Below are 16,805 nucleotides of genomic sequence, written 5' to 3'. Positions count from 1 at the left end.
GCAAATTTACAGATCTTCTTTATGCACCAAGAGCTTGTAACACTCCAAATAAAAGGAAAAATTGAAATCGCATCATATGACTCCTTTAAATAAAAAACTACTGCGCCATTGACTTTAGACCAGGTTTTAGTTGGTTAATGGCGCAGTATATTTCAGTTGCCTCAAAATAGCAACGTGCCAACAATGCGCCTGAACACACCTCGTTTTCAGACCAGCACGCCCATGAGCGCACAAATGGGCGCAAATGCATTTGGTATTTAAACAACGTGGTGCAGGATGTGAAAATGATAACTGCGTCAGCCTGAAACTAGCAAAAAACACTAAAAATTGCGCCGGGTGTATGATAGGGCCCTATGACAATTATTTTAATTTTAGTTAAAGATTCAGTCCTTTTGTTGTTACTTTTTTATCTTTCTTCTTTTAAAAATATGCCTATATATAGTTTTTATTCAAACTAATTTTCACTTGCTACAATCTGATAACTACTTTATAATTTATGATCATTAAAAAAGAAAAAAATCATTGTGGTAACCTACAGAAATCACTTTATTTTCAGTATAGAGTTGCAGGTCAGTGTGAACGCACTACATTGCTTTCTCATATCCTTTAAAACATGCATTACAAATACAGATTTTTGGCTTTTTTTCTCATTTCAGTGACATACTGTCTGTTCTCAGATGCTATAGTCTGACAGATTATAATTCACTGATAGTCGTCTGGGATGCTGCATTTGTGAGCAGTTTGTGTTTACTGACTGGACTTGATTACATGTGCATTAGAATGAAGCATTTCTCTGTTTATATAGCCTCCGCTGGCAGCGTTTTCACATGCGGTCATTTGTCTCCATTAGTGCTGCCAAACACGCTGGCTAATGAAGCCGGTTTGCTTTCATTGCCACAGACTGTTGTGGTGGCTTTCTCTTTATTATTTCATTCCCTATTTGCACTCTTCCCATGAGAGAGTTTCAATTATCATCTGTTTGGTGTGTGAGCTTTTCCCTTTGAATAATTCCATCAAATTTCTATGAAACTATAAAAGACGGAGGGTCATATTGAGGAAAACTCACGTAGAACCAAAAATGATGCATCCATATGAACAGATTGGGTTTCATAACGCTCTATTTCTATTTCTGTGCTGTAATTGTTTGTTATTGGATGTCATATTGATGTTACAGCCAACAAACAAAGACTTGCATGCATTTCCCATCTGGTTATTTGTCTAGTTTTTCTCAAGCTGCAAATAGCAGTACTAAAATGCTCCTTTATGTAATATGTGAAAGAGGAATAGAAAAGTATGTGCCATTCTCAGCCTCTCAAGGGCAATTACTGTGCCAGTGAAATACCAGCTGTCATGCTGCTGTTATGAAGGCAGGGAACACATAAAAGCATTACCATAAGGAGACCAATAGAAAACTGACCTTACCACACATTACCCAACATCCATGCCAGGACTCCAGAGTGCTTATATGACTTCATGAATCTGGTTTCCTCTCACTCATATCTGCTTAGACAATCAGTATGTTTACATGGACAACTGTATTCCGATTTTAACTCGACTAAGACAATGCTCTGATTAAGAATCTACCACGTAAACAGAGATTTTTGATGAACTTAATCCGGCTAAAGTCATACTCGAAGTAAACACAAATCAAATTAAGACATTTGGAGTATTCCTATTTCCATTTTTAGTCGCATTATCGAAGTGCAGTATAGACATGTACACACCTTAATCACACTATTATCGTCGTGTAGATATCCATGTAAACATACCCACAACATTCTGATGAGGCACAAACATTGTAAGCCAGGGGTTCTCAATTCCAGTCCTTGCATACCACCTCTATGCACATTTTGTATAGATCTCTTATCATCTCAAACATTTGTTCTATTCGGACATCACAGGATATTCCGCCATGCTTCCAGTTTGAAGGGAGCATATATGTTCCATTCAGAGAGCATTAAATTGTGCGAGACGTGAATTTTAAAATTGTATTTATTTACAGAGGTATTTTATGTCAGACTTCACATAAGTTTAGTCTGTGTGTGAAAATTACACTAAAACACTGTACTGCTCTATAATATGACATATCTAAAATACAACATAAAATATAACAACACACTTCAAGTTGACATCTTCATGTAAGATCAGTATCAACTTCAGCTCATCATGAACATCCAGATCATTTTCTTTTCATTACGTAAATAAGTAAACCTTTTGGATATAATCATTTTATTTAGCCTTTTTGCTAACTCTGGTATATTTACATTTATTTGAATGCTGATTGATGCACATTGTCCCTTTTTATATTAATAAATATGTAAAAAATAAAAATAATCAAAAAAGCATTTGAGCTTGACCAGAGCAAATTTCTGAAAGTCTAATATAGCTTTTGCTCCTCTTTTATAAGTCAAGATAAAAGTGCCTGCTAAATGCATAAATGTATAACATACTTCTTTAACTTGCATCGGAAGCATATTCATTTTATTAAAATCAGAGTTCAGCTGGAACTGCAGAACAGGAGCGAGCGTCTCAGGGTTGTTCATTTCAAGCATGGCTTCACCTCACTCTCTCTTTCTGTCATATGTGCATCTGTTGTTAATGCCCGTTTGTGAGCGGTGAGTGCTCTGGGTCTTGGCATCTCACAGCTGGCACTTCTGAACAGACACACATGGCTTTCAGGAGCAGAGACAAGAGGAAACCATCCCTCAACATGAAACAGTGTAATGAAATCCCATCTGCTGCATCTCTCAAACACAGCCAGAGATAATACATGCATTTAGTGTGCGTCTGTGCACTTTACAACACCAGCAAGATCATTCTCTGAGACAAAAAAGCAAAGTTTTGAGCTTGTAAGACTGACCTCATCTAGATACACAAACTGAGACATGATTGCAGCCAACTTTTAATGCAGTATCTCCCCACTGGAACCATTTCTGACATACAGTTACAATACACCAGCAAGTAGTGATCTTACACTTCATTTACATGTTAAACATCATCTCTATGTCAGAAAAGGCAAAGCACACACGTTCAGTCAGGGACGAGACTCCCTTGGGCTCAGACCTGTTCCTGCGAGTCGGTTTGAGAACTGGACACATTAACATTTATGAGGCCGGTTCAACTATTTTAGCACAGGTTATTCCATTTCCTTCAGCCTTAGAGCTATGTTTAATATTTATGACTCTGCCAGATATGCTTGGACTATCTGTAAGATTATAAAATACTGCAGTCTGGCTCACTGAAATGGAAGCAAAGACCAGCAAAGCAATGTGCTGCTCGAATAAACACTAGAGCTTTGCATTACAGTGTTTTATGCGAATCATGGCTGCAATAAACTGGCCTGGGACGTATCAATACATATATATATATATACAGTGGGTACGGAAAGTATTCAGACCCCCTTAAATTTTTCACTCTTTGTTATATTGCAGCCATTTGCTAAAATCATTTAAGTAAATTTTTTTTCCTCATTAATGTACACACAGCACCCCATATTGACAGAAAAACACAGAATTGTTGACATTTTTGCAGATTTATTAAAAAAGAAAAACTGAAATATCACATGGTCCTAAGTATTCAGACCCTTTGCTGTGACACTCATATATTTAACTCAGGGGCTGTCCATTTCTTCTGATCAGCCTTGAGATGGTTCTACCCCTTCATTTGAATCCAGCTGTGTTTGATTATACTGATTGAACTTGATTAGGAAAGCCACACACCTGTCTATATAAGACCTTACAGCTCACAGTGCATGTCAGAGAAAATGAGAATCATGAGGTCAAAGGAACTGCCTGAAGAGCTCAGAGACAGAATTGTGGCAAAGCACAGATCTGGCCAAGGTTACAAAAAAAATTCTGCTGCACTTAAGGTTCCCAAGAGCACAGTGGCCTCCATTCCTTAAATGGAAGACGTTTGGGACCACCACTTAATCCGGCTAAAGTCATACTCGAAGTAAACACAAATCAAATTAAGACATTTGGAGTATTCCTATTTCCATTTTTAGTCGCATTATCGAAGTGCAGTATAGACATGTACACACCTTAATCACACTATTATCGTCGTGTAGATATCCATGTAAACATACCCACAACATTCTGATGAGGCACAAACATTGTAAGCCAGGGGTTCTCAATTCCAGTCCTTGCATACCACCTCTATGCACATTTTGTATAGATCTCTTATCATCTCAAACATTTGTTCTATTCGGACATCACAGGATATTCCGCCATGCTTCCAGTTTGAAGGGAGCATATATGTTCCATTCAGAGAGCATTAAATTGTGCGAGACGTGAATTTTAAAATTGTATTTATTTACAGAGGTATTTTATGTCAGACTTCACATAAGTTTAGTCTGTGTGTGAAAATTACACTAAAACACTGTACTGCTCTATAATATGACATATCTAAAATACAACATAAAATATAACAACACACTTCAAGTTGACATCTTCATGTAAGATCAGTATCAACTTCAGCTCATCATGAACATCCAGATCATTTTCTTTTCATTACGTAAATAAGTAAACCTTTTGGATATAATCATTTTATTTAGCCTTTTTGCTAACTCTGGTATATTTACATTTATTTGAATGCTGATTGATGCACATTGTCCCTTTTTATATTAATAAATATGTAAAAAATAAAAATAATCAAAAAAGCATTTGAGCTTGACCAGAGCAAATTTCTGAAAGTCTAATATAGCTTTTGCTCCTCTTTTATAAGTCAAGATAAAAGTGCCTGCTAAATGCATAAATGTATAACATACTTCTTTAACTTGCATCGGAAGCATATTCATTTTATTAAAATCAGAGTTCAGCTGGAACTGCAGAACAGGAGCGAGCGTCTCAGGGTTGTTCATTTCAAGCATGGCTTCACCTCACTCTCTCTTTCTGTCATATGTGCATCTGTTGTTAATGCCCGTTTGTGAGCGGTGAGTGCTCTGGGTCTTGGCATCTCACAGCTGGCACTTCTGAACAGACACACATGGCTTTCAGGAGCAGAGACAAGAGGAAACCATCCCTCAACATGAAACAGTGTAATGAAATCCCATCTGCTGCATCTCTCAAACACAGCCAGAGATAATACATGCATTTAGTGTGCGTCTGTGCACTTTACAACACCAGCAAGATCATTCTCTGAGACAAAAAAGCAAAGTTTTGAGCTTGTAAGACTGACCTCATCTAGATACACAAACTGAGACATGATTGCAGCCAACTTTTAATGCAGTATCTCCCCACTGGAACCATTTCTGACATACAGTTACAATACACCAGCAAGTAGTGATCTTACACTTCATTTACATGTTAAACATCATCTCTATGTCAGAAAAGGCAAAGCACACACGTTCAGTCAGGGACGAGACTCCCTTGGGCTCAGACCTGTTCCTGCGAGTCGGTTTGAGAACTGGACACATTAACATTTGTGAGGCCGGTTCAACTATTTTAGCACAGGTTATTCCATTTCCTTCAGCCTTAGAGCTATGTTTAATATTTATGACTCTGCCAGATATGCTTGGACTATCTGTAAGATTATAAAATACTGCAGTCTGGCTCACTGAAATGGAAGCAAAGACCAGCAAAGCAATGTGCTGCTCGAATAAACACTAGAGCTTTGCATTACAGTGTTTTATGCGAATCATGGCTGCAATAAACTGGCCTGGGACGTATCAATACATATATATATATATACAGTATATGCAGTATGTCAGGTATGAACATTTTATACATTCTCTCCAATAATATTAATATAGGTCTGACTTTCTTGGATCTAATGGTGCAATGAAGTATTCCTGGAAGGTTGTTTTTACAAGTTGCAAAGGTGAAATTATGACATGTGTTTTCAAGTCTCTTTGGCCAGAGCAAGATTACAATGTACCTTTTCTACAAAAAAAAATCCAGTAAGATTTTATAACTCTACTTTTACAAAACGATGAATAAAATGTACATTTTGTTTAGCTTTTTACTGTTTTTATTACTTGTAAATAAATACTATTATATTTTGTATACAGACAACCTAGCTAGTTTTGTAGTAAGTAAAAAAAAAAATTTAGTTAATCAAATTTACTGTCAATAGTATTTATCGCACCCGCCATATTTTCTCAGTGACATGCACCCAAAACAAAAAACTCAGTGCTTTAAGAAAGTTGAGTTGTTCAGTTCAGGTCGTACGATCTTTCTGACATGAATGCACCATACGCTTGTTCTGTGGTTGTGACTACAAAATATGACATCTGATCTTCTGCAGGTGTACAACATACATTCGTAAAACTGGGCAATGACTGTGTTATTATAACCAGTGTTGGGGGTAACGCAAGTTACGTAATCAGATTACTTTTTTCAAGTAACGAGTAAAGTAACGCATTACTTTTTAATTTACAAACTGAAGAGTTTCATGTTCTGCATAAGGACCTCATACATAAGGATGTGTTTTCTGCACAGAATTTGTCATCTCCTCATCCGCTGTAAGTTCTCTCTCTCTGTGTCTCAGGTCGGCGTGAGCTGGTTTAATAATGTCTGCAGGGGGTTTTGTTGAGACAGGGGGTCCAGCTGGGTTTGACCTCTGCTGTCTGTTTTCGTCTGTATGGAGGTCTTCCTCCAGCTGAGATTAAACCAATCAACCCTTTGTTGAGGTGAGGCTAGTGTCAACAACTTCCTTATTTCTCATTCATTATTTCTTACACACGCTCACTTTCGTCATTCAGGGGTAAACCTGTTGAGAATCGCTGTGTAGGTAATCTCTGCAGGGAGAGAGATCTGGGCTGAAATTGCATGTCATTTACTGGTGCAGTGAAAACTAATGTGTTTTTTAAGGTGCTTTATCTGCAATCTGAAAAATGTCACTGTATATGTCTAAATCCAAAGTTTAAGTATGCTATAACTTATATGATGTTATGGTGCCTTGATAGCAAGCTGCTTACTAAAATGTTGGAAAAGTGAAAGTTAGTCCTGATATCTTGTGTTTTTGGGAAGTGCACAGGCGGACTGAAGAGTTTCATGTTCTGCATAAGGACCTCATACATAAGGATGTGTTTTCTGCACAGAATTTGTCATCTCCTCATCCGCTGTAAGTTCTCTCTCTCTGTGTCTCAGGTCGGCGTGAGCTGGTTTAATAATGTCTGCAGGGGGTTTTGTTGAGACAGGGGGTCCAGCTGGGTTTGACCTCTGCTGTCTGTTTTCGTCTGTATGGAGGTCTTCCTCCAGCTGAGATTAAACCAATCAACCCTTTGTTGAGGTGAGAAAGAACAAATATCATGCTAGTGTCAACAACTTCCTTATTTCTCATTCATTATTTCTTACACACGCTCACTTTCGTCATTCAGGGGTAAACCTGTTGAGAATCGCTGTGTAGGTAATCTCTGCAGGGAGAGAGATCTGGGCTGAAATTGCATGTCATTTACTGGTGCAGTGAAAACTAATGTGTTTTTTAAGGTGCTTTATCTGCAATCTGAAAAATGTCACTGTATATGTCTAAATCCAAAGTTTAAGTATGCTATAACTTATATGATGTTATGGTGCCTTGATAGCAAGCTGCTTACTAAAATGTTGGAAACAATTTCTGAACCATTTAAACAGACAAGCATATAAATCCTGACTTCATTTTCATTTCTGTATGTTTGTTTCAATGTTATTTTTGTATCATTGAGATACTAAAATAGTTTTTCTATTATTTTAATATCAGGGTTTTTTACATTTTATTTCCATGTTCGTTTTAAAGTTTTAGTAATTTTGTTGTGTTTTGTTTTTCATTATAGTTTGTCATTTTTAATGTCTATAGTTTTTATTGAGTTTATTCATTTGATTAAGTTTATTTATTTTAGTACATCAAGTTTTAATCAAGCTAAATTAAAATGAAAAATGTAGACTTGGCAACTCACTTTCAATTAACAGTTATGAGTAATAAGTAAGTCATAAGTAACAAAAAAATGCAAGTTTTTAGTTTGACCCCGATCACTACATTAAATATTTTGAATATTTTCTTTCTACTTTAATATGAATAACGTACAGCAAAATAATACTTTGGAATGGAATTTATTATTATTATTACTCTTAATTGTTTAAGTTTTAGATGCTATATCAGTTCACTTAGCAAAATGTGAAATATAATCGGACACATTAGTTTACTGTATGTCTCATTTCTAATGACCTAGACAGCAGCTTGGGACAACATGGCACATTAAATGTTAAGTATGAATGTGAATTTTGACCTTGATACGATGATCAATGAGAAAAGCTGGAGAGGAGGAGACGGAAAGCACAGAAGACGAGACGGTGGATGAGAGCAGCTGTTGTGTTTATGCAGATTAAGCATGACTTTTCTTTACTTTGTTTGTGTACTAGTGCTGCATGGCTTCAAAATGCTGGCCATGCTTGAATCATAAATATGGTATTTTGAGGTTTGTTGAGCGCAATGCAGTTTTATATCCCTTCGCTAAATTATCAGAACATCTTCAAAGTTCTTTGATGCCCAAGCAAATGTAATAGGCCTAGTTTCATTTTTCCCTTTAGATATTTTTTATATTTACAGCACAGCATTTACAAACAAGATGCCTAAACCATAATGTAAGAGTGGTTCTACTCACAGGAATTGAATGTGTGAAAAATGTCTTGAAATAAATCAAAAATTAAGTTTGAATTGAATTGAAAAGTTTGAACTGAATTGTTCTTAATTGGCATTGATGGAACCTTTAGCATCCATGTAACCTTTCCATTCCAAAAAAAAGGTTCTTTAGATTTTTTAAATGTTCTTCACACAAGGAAAAAAAGTGGTTCTTTTAAAAGTGCTGTATGTAATTTTTTGACTGTACTAAAGCATAAAAACACTATGTTTGCAGATATTATTTAACATGCTGTTTACATGTTGAAAAAAAAATCCACTTTGAAATTTGAGTTCTGTGTGGGGAAGTTTTTGTTTTGGTCTGGGTGACTCCGCCCCAATGCCTATTTACCCAATAGTATTTTGACACCCCGGGTTGCCAGATGGTGGAAAACACAACATACTGCAGTCATGGAATCCGCAAACAAACTGGGTCAGAGATCACAGATTCTACACAACCTAAAAAGCCTCAGCATCCATCCAAAAAAGTTCTGTGACCAGAGGAATTAAAAAATAAATCAACTCATCTGCTTGAGGCTTGTCACCTTTCGCTGTCGGTTGTGCTCATTCCTGTTGCGCGTCTTCAATCTGTCAACCCACGTGAGCACTGAGTCTTCTTCATTTCAACCGCTAGCTGTCAATTTTACATGCTGCACCTTTAAACCTGATCACTGAAAGGTTCTTTGAGGAACCAAAAATGGTTCTTCTATGGCATCACTGCGAGTATGCTATAACTTATATGATGTTATGGTGCCTTGATAGCAAGCTGCTTACTAAAATGTTGGAAACAATTTCTGAACCATTTAAACAGACAAGCATATAAATCCTGACTTCATTTTCATTTCTGTATGTTTGTTTCAATGTTATTTTTGTATCATTGAGATACTAAAATAGTTTTTCTATTATTTTAATATCAGGGTTTTTTACATTTTATTTCCATGTTCGTTTTAAAGTTTTAGTAATTTTGTTGTGTTTTGTTTTTCATTATAGTTTGTCATTTTTAATGTCTATAGTTTTTATTGAGTTTATTCATTTGATTAAGTTTATTTATTTTAGTACATCAAGTTTTAATCAAGCTAAATTAAAATGAAAAATGTAGACTTGGCAACTCACTTTCAATTAACAGTTATGAGTAATAAGTAAGTCATAAGTAACAAAAAAATGCAAGTTTTTAGTTTGACCCCGATCACTACATTAAATATTTTGAATATTTTCTTTCTACTTTAATATGAATAACGTACAGCAAAATAATACTTTGGAATGGAATTTATTATTATTATTACTCTTAATTGTTTAAGTTTTAGATGCTATATCAGTTCACTTAGCAAAATGTGAAATATAATCGGACACATTAGTTTACTGTATGTCTCATTTCTAATGACCTAGACAGCAGCTTGGGACAACATGGCACATTAAATGTTAAGTATGAATGTGAATTTTGACCTTGATACGATGATCAATGAGAAAAGCTGGAGAGGAGGAGACGGAAAGCACAGAAGACGAGACGGTGGATGAGAGCAGCTGTTGTGCTTATGCAGATTAAGCATGACTTTTCTTTACTTTGTTTGTGTACTAGTGCTGCATGGCTTCAAAATGCTGGCCATGCTTGAATCATAAATATGGTATTTTGAGGTTTGTTGAGCGCAATGCAGTTTTATATCCCTTCGCTAAATTATCAGAACATCTTCAAAGTTCTTTGATGCCCAAGCAAATGTAATAGGCCTAGTTTCATTTTTCCCTTTAGATATTTTTTATATTTACAGCACAGCATTTACAAACAAGATGCCTAAACCATAATGTAAGAGTGGTTCTACTCACAGGAATTGAATGTGTGAAAAATGTCTTGAAATAAATCAAAAATTAAGTTTGAATTGAATTGAAAAGTTTGAACTGAATTGTTCTTAATTGGCATTGATGGAACCTTTAGCATCCATGTAACCTTTCCATTCCAAAAAAAAGGTTCTTTAGATTTTTTAAATGTTCTTCACACAAGGAAAAAAAGTGGTTCTTTTAAAAGTGCTGTATGTAATTTTTTGACTGTACTAAAGCATAAAAACACTATGTTTGCAGATATTATTTAACATGCTGTTTACATGTTGAAAAAAAAATCCACTTTGAAATTTGAGTTCTGTGTGGGGAAGTTTTTGTTTTGGTCTGGGTGACTCCGCCCCAATGCCTATTTACCCAATAGTATTTTGACACCCCGGGTTGCCAGATGGTGGAAAACACAACATACTGCAGTCATGGAATCCGCAAACAAACTGGGTCAGAGATCACAGATTCTACACAACCTAAAAAGCCTCAGCATCCATCCAAAAAAGTTCTGTGACCAGAGGAATTAAAAAATAAATCAACTCATCTGCTTGAGGCTTGTCACCTTTCGCTGTCGGTTGTGCTCATTCCTGTTGCGCGTCTTCAATCTGTCAACCCACGTGAGCACTGAGTCTTCTTCATTTCAACCGCTAGCTGTCAATTTTACATGCTGCACCTTTAAACCTGATCACTGAAAGGTTCTTTGAGGAACCAAAAATGGTTCTTCTATGGCATCACTGCGAAAACCCCCTGAAACATTTAATTTGAACTATAAAAAAAAATTATTCTTTTAATATTATTTTTTGTCTCTACCTATATATATATTTTTTTTGTGCAAAACTCCAAAAACGTAACACTCAAGCTACAACGTTTATTCCTTTTCACCTGAAGTACGATGGCAAGAGTGCATTGTCAATTTATAATGACTTTCATGTGGTTCCTTGCACAATAGTTCAGTGAGAAATAAATATCAGAAATGAATGAAGACATGGAGAACATTAGTTTGCAGAAGCAGTTTCTTAGGAGAACGTTTTAGTCCCTTTAGGCAATCGGCAGACACACATACTCTGTGTGTGTGTGTGTGTGTGTGTGTGTGTGTGTGTGTGTATTTTATACCAATGAATTAATTATATTGTTTGTCCTCAGATGTGTCTGCTTAATTATCTCCAGTCCTTTATGCAATTAATTTGTTTTCCTGAGCATCGGACTGTCAGACCTTTAAACACACACAAGCACACGCACACGCACGCACACACACAGGTTTGTTTTTGTGAAAAGTGGGGACATCCCATAGGCGTAATGGTTTTTCTACTGTACAGACCGTATATTCTATTGCCCTACACCAACCCTACCCCTAAACCTACCCCTCACAGGAGACTTTCTGCTATTTCAGATTTTCAATACACTCCATTCTGTGTGATTTATAAGCGTTTTGAAAAGTGGGGACATGGGGTAATGTCCTGAAAAGTCACCTTCTCCTTGTAATACCTGTCATACCTTTGTCATTATACACATTTATGTCCTCATTTGTCACAAAAACGCACACACACACACACACACACGACTGAAAGTATCTGTGTGAAGAGATTAATGGAACCAGTTGCTGTTAAAGAGCAGGATGACTAATGGTCAATAAAAGGCATATAGTATCAAGTGTAGTTTAAAAAATGTCTGTTTCTCTTCAGCTCTTTTCACCGAGGTTCCTCAGGACATGATCTCTCAGGCTGGAGATGATGTGGAGATGGCCTGCTCCTTCAGAGGCGCTAGTTCCTCCTCCGTCTCCTTGGAGATCCAGTGGTGGTACACCAGAGACTGGGCGGAGCAACCATCATGGACAACCAATCAGGAAAGCCTCTATTTATTTGTTCAGATGTTTTTACGTGACCTTATTTTATATATGTACAGTTTTGTCTATATATATTTGGACACAGGCACAAATTGTATTATTTTAGCTGTTGACCAAAACATATTCAAGTTATAGTTATATAATGAATATGGGCTTAAAGTGCACACTCTGAGCTTTAAGAAAAAGCTATTTCATGGACAAATGTGGGCTATTCCTTCATTATTTCTACATCAATTAAGCAGGTAAAAGGTCTGGAGTTGATTCTAAGTGTGCCATTGGCATAGGGCTGCACGATAAATCGCATGCAATATTTAATGTACATCTTGCCAGTAAAGCCGGTTCTGTAATCAGTGTAATCAGATTCAGTCAAATGCAGCAAAGTTGATTGGGCGGCGCTTGGACGATGACCCAAAACACTGCAAAAGCAACCCAGGAGTTTTTGAAGGTAAAAAAGTGGAATCAACCTCCTGATCTCAACCCGATTGAGCGTACATTTCACTTGCTGAAGAGACAAAACTAAAGGCAGAAAGAGCCACAAACAAACAACAACTGAAGTCAGCTGCAGTAAAGGCCTGGCGAAGCATCACAAAGAAGGAAACCCAGTCTCTGCTGATGTCCATGAGCTCCAGACTTAAGGCAGTCATTGCCTGCAAAGGATTCTCAACAAAATATAAAAAAAAACGAACATTTTATTTATGATTATATTTGTTTGTCTAATTACATTTGAGCCCCTGAAAATAGGGGGACTGTGAATAAAAATGGTTGTAATTCCTAAGCTTTTTATGTTATATTTTTGTTCAACCCCCTTAAATTAAAGCTTAAAGTCTGCACTTCAATTTCATCTTGATTGTTTCATTTTTATTCTATCCTGGTGGCATACAGAGCCAAAATTATGAAAATTGTGTCAGTATACAACTATATATGGAGATAACTGTGTATGTATATATATATATATGTGACCCTGGAGCACAAAAGCAGTCTTAAGTCGCTGGGGTATATTTGTAGCAATAGCCAAAAATAAATTGTATGGGTCAAAATTATTGATTTGTTATGCCAAAAATCATTAGGATATTAAGTAAAGATCTAGGATATTAAACATTTTAATTTCCTACCATAAATATATCAAAACTTAATTTTTGATTAGTAATATGTATTGCTAAGGACTTCATTTGGACAACTTTAAAGATGATTTTCTCAATATTTAGATTTTTTTGCACCCTTTCATCTTGATTGTTTCATTTTTATTTTATCCTGGTGGCATACAGAGCCAAAATTATGAAAATTGTGTCAGTATACAACTATATATGGAGATAACTGTGTATGTGTATATATATATATATATATATATATATATATATGTGACCCTGGAGCACAAAAGCAGTCTTAAGTCACTGGGGTATATTTGTAGCAATAGCCAAAAATAAATTGTATGGGTCAAAATTATTGATTTGTTATGCCAAAAATCATTAGGATATTAAGTAAAGATCTAGGATATTAAACATTTTAATTTCCTACCATAAATATATCAAAACTTAATTTTTGATTAGTAATATGCATTGCTAAGGACTTCATTTGGACAACTTTAAAGATGATTTTCTCAATATTTAGATTTTTTTGCACCCTCAGATTCCAGATTTTCAAATAGTTGTATATCGGCCAAATATTGCCCTATCCTAACAAACCATACATCAATGGAAATATATTTATTCAGATTTCACATGATGTATAAATCTCAATTCTGAAAAATGGACCCTTATGACTGATTTTGTGGTCCAGGGTCACAAATACAATTAAACACTTAACTTTCATTTAGAATGTGTGTCTACAGGTGGTTTCACAGGAAAACAAACCAAAGGGAGCGACTAAAATAAGCGTGAGTTTTGCATTTTGAAATTTCTCTCAATTTGACGAAATGTAAGTGCTTAATGGTCAGGTTTACATATGCATTATATTCGGATTTGATTATATTTAGCTTCTTCTGACGTATATTCTGACACTTCACGTCTCTACACAAATTCACTTCAGCACATTCTGATCAAACTAAGATTTGTTCATGCTATTTTCTTGTTCAAATTAGTCACTTTAGCTTATTCTTTTAATATTAATTGTTTAGTAATTCTGCTGCAATTTAATCATCTCATTCATTCTTATTCATGTTTTTGACAACAACAAACAAAAGTGCAACTAATTGCAAAATATAGACCATGAGGGTGTTTCATGTGTCAGATTAGTCATTATATTCCTTAATTTAACTTTTTGTGAGAGAATGTCGCTCCAAACATGCTTCTTTAGTAGATGTACTCATTTTAATTGGTGCACATAAACATTATTGCTTTTCTTAATTCCCAAAAGTAATTAGCTTCAAAGGACTTGCTTTGTTAGTTGAATGGTCTTGTTCAATAATCATATTTTGTGTTTGTTTTAAGGTGGTAAAAGTGGTTGGCAGCAACATCTCACATAAGCTTCGTCTGTCTAGCGTCAGGCCATCAGACGAGGGAACGTACGAGTGTCGAGTCACTGACTTCAGTGAAAGCCGAGCCCAGCAGCACAGAGTTCAGGCATATCTGCAGGTACAGCCAGACCTCCAGCAGGAACACCAGAGTCCCGTCCACAACAGAGACCAGAAGAAAGAAGAGGAGAAGAAGACATCAGAGCAGAACGCAGGTCCTGAAGATCATCAGAAGAGCCACCGTAAGAGAGAAGAAGAGCAGAGAACGCAGCAAGTGGCCTATCAGTTTCATGAAGAGGATCATCATCAGCTCCACGAGGGGAACAAGACAAACACCAATCAGAGAGCAGAGATTTGAAGACAGAGTGACTGTCCTGCTGAAAACTGCACACGAGAAGAGAGACGTGTCGATAAAACTAGAACAGTGATGTTACGAACCGTATCCTGACACAAGTTGTCCACATTAGTCTTAACATTAGTTTGATTGCAAACTGAAATTGTTCCGATATGTGTTCTATAAAAAGGAACCAGCAATGTGTCGATTTAAAGGGATAGTTTGCCTAAAAGTGATACATTTTTTTTTTAAATGGAACCTAGTCACCCTTGGAACCAATTCTGTTTGCTAGTCATCTTAAAAACTCTAGGCAATCAGCAAAACCTTTGTTTTCTTTGTGTTTGATGTCAGTTTAAAAGTTTAGGTTTTACTCCGGCTACACCTCTTTGGATTTTTCTGGTCATGTGGTCATCATAAGGAGAGGAGAAGAATTGAATGAATAACACAGCAGCAGAAACGAGAGGTGATTATTAATGACTGAGAAGAAACGAAGAGGGTGAATTTAGCTGCGGGGCAGAGAGTGAAATGTTAATTTATTCATTAGAAAGGAGGGACAGACTGAATGTAATATATTGTTTATGTTGGTGATGTTTACCTTTACTGATCTATACTCCTACACATTTTATTTGTATGTGATTTTCATTTGTTTAGCTTATATCTTGACAATAATGTGTTGCGCACAAGATGGCCAATGGCTAGTGTGTGTGTGTTTTATAAGACTTTGAAAGAGCTACATTTCTAAATGGGCTTTTCCATTAATGTTATACAGATGTTCTGCAGTTTTCTGATGTTAAAGTGATTTTAATGATGCATCTTCTGTATGTCTGCTTTGTTCTGCTTTAATGTTTCAATTATGTAACTTTATTGAATTTATGAAGATGTTGTCACTTGTTTCAATTAAAAAAGTCATATAAACCTATTAAAAATAATTGCAAACATTCTGCATGTGTGGAATGATCAAGGTTCTCAAACCTTAAATGACTGTATTGTGTTCAAAAATATGATGCATGTCTGTTTTTGATGCATGTATCTCTGTTTTATGTTCAGTCTTGTCACAACAGGCTTCTTTGAACACGTGTATGATGCAACACTGCCACCCTCAGATCAATCTATAATCTTCAGATTCATATTTAGATCATCCCTTTCCTAAAAATGATCGTTTATTTAATATAAAGGAAGTTAATGAGCAATATCAACGTCCCAGTTTGAAACTACTAATGTGACATGTTCAAACTGGTGCTTTAGGTTTTGCAGACTGATTAAGAAAACACCATGAATATTTATCACTTTTGAATTAGCGCTGAATTGCATGGCTCTGTTTCAGTGGAAAGCTATTTCTGTGCCAGTCTGTGTGTGTTGCATGGCTGTGGAATGAATTTGGCTGTGCCACGAATATTATTGCTGTGTTTGAGGGAATTAATGTAGCGTTTCGAAACGAATTATAAAACTAACTAGTGCTGTCAAACGATTAATCGCGATTAATCGCATCCAAAATAAAAGTTTTTCTTTACACAATATATACGTGTATACTGTGCATATCTATTATGTATATATAAATGCAAACACATGCATGTATATATTTATGAAAAAAATTATATATAAGCATATTTATATAAAATATAAGAATATACATGTAAATATTTTTTTAATATATACTGTATGTGTGTGTATTTATATATACATAATAGATATGCACAGTACACAACCATATATTATGTAAACAAAAACTTTTATTTTGGATGCGATTAATCATTTGACAACTCTAAAACGAA

General features: G+C 35.7%; 1 protein-coding gene across 1 annotated transcript; it reads left to right on the top strand.

Moving 5' to 3' along the window:
* Positions 1-10,044: 10,044 nt before the first annotated feature.
* On the top strand, positions 10,045-15,853 carry LOC107582341 (V-set and transmembrane domain containing 2 like). Its single transcript, XM_016268138.1, has 4 exons — positions 10,045-10,099; positions 12,090-12,250; positions 14,079-14,123; positions 14,677-15,853. Exons 1-4 carry the CDS (start codon positions 10,045-10,047, stop codon positions 15,055-15,057), a joined length of 642 nt encoding a protein of 213 aa, XP_016123624.1. The 3' UTR covers positions 15,058-15,853.
* The last annotated feature ends 952 nt before the right edge of the window (positions 15,854-16,805 follow it).

This window comes from Sinocyclocheilus grahami, unplaced genomic scaffold (genome assembly GCF_001515645.1).
Source record: "Sinocyclocheilus grahami isolate Dianchi unplaced genomic scaffold, SAMN03320097.WGS_v1.1 scaffold43.1, whole genome shotgun sequence".
In the NCBI taxonomy this organism is placed as follows: Eukaryota; Metazoa; Chordata; class Actinopteri; order Cypriniformes; family Cyprinidae; genus Sinocyclocheilus; species Sinocyclocheilus grahami.
This window is presented reverse-complemented; position numbering and strand designations above follow the sequence as displayed.

Bases quoted from the DNA above. Each gene is read 5' to 3' on its own strand.
- LOC107582341 (XM_016268138.1), top strand. From the start codon at position 10,045: ATGATCAATGAGAAAAGCTGGAGAGGAGGAGACGGAAAGCACAGAAGA. The intron at 12,251-14,078 runs GAAAGCCTCTAT...GTGTGTCTACAG, and splicing joins CATCATGGACAACCAATCAG to GTGGTTTCACAGGAAAACAA. The intron at 14,124-14,676 runs GTGAGTTTTGCA...GTTTGTTTTAAG, and splicing joins AGGGAGCGACTAAAATAAGC to GTGGTAAAAGTGGTTGGCAG.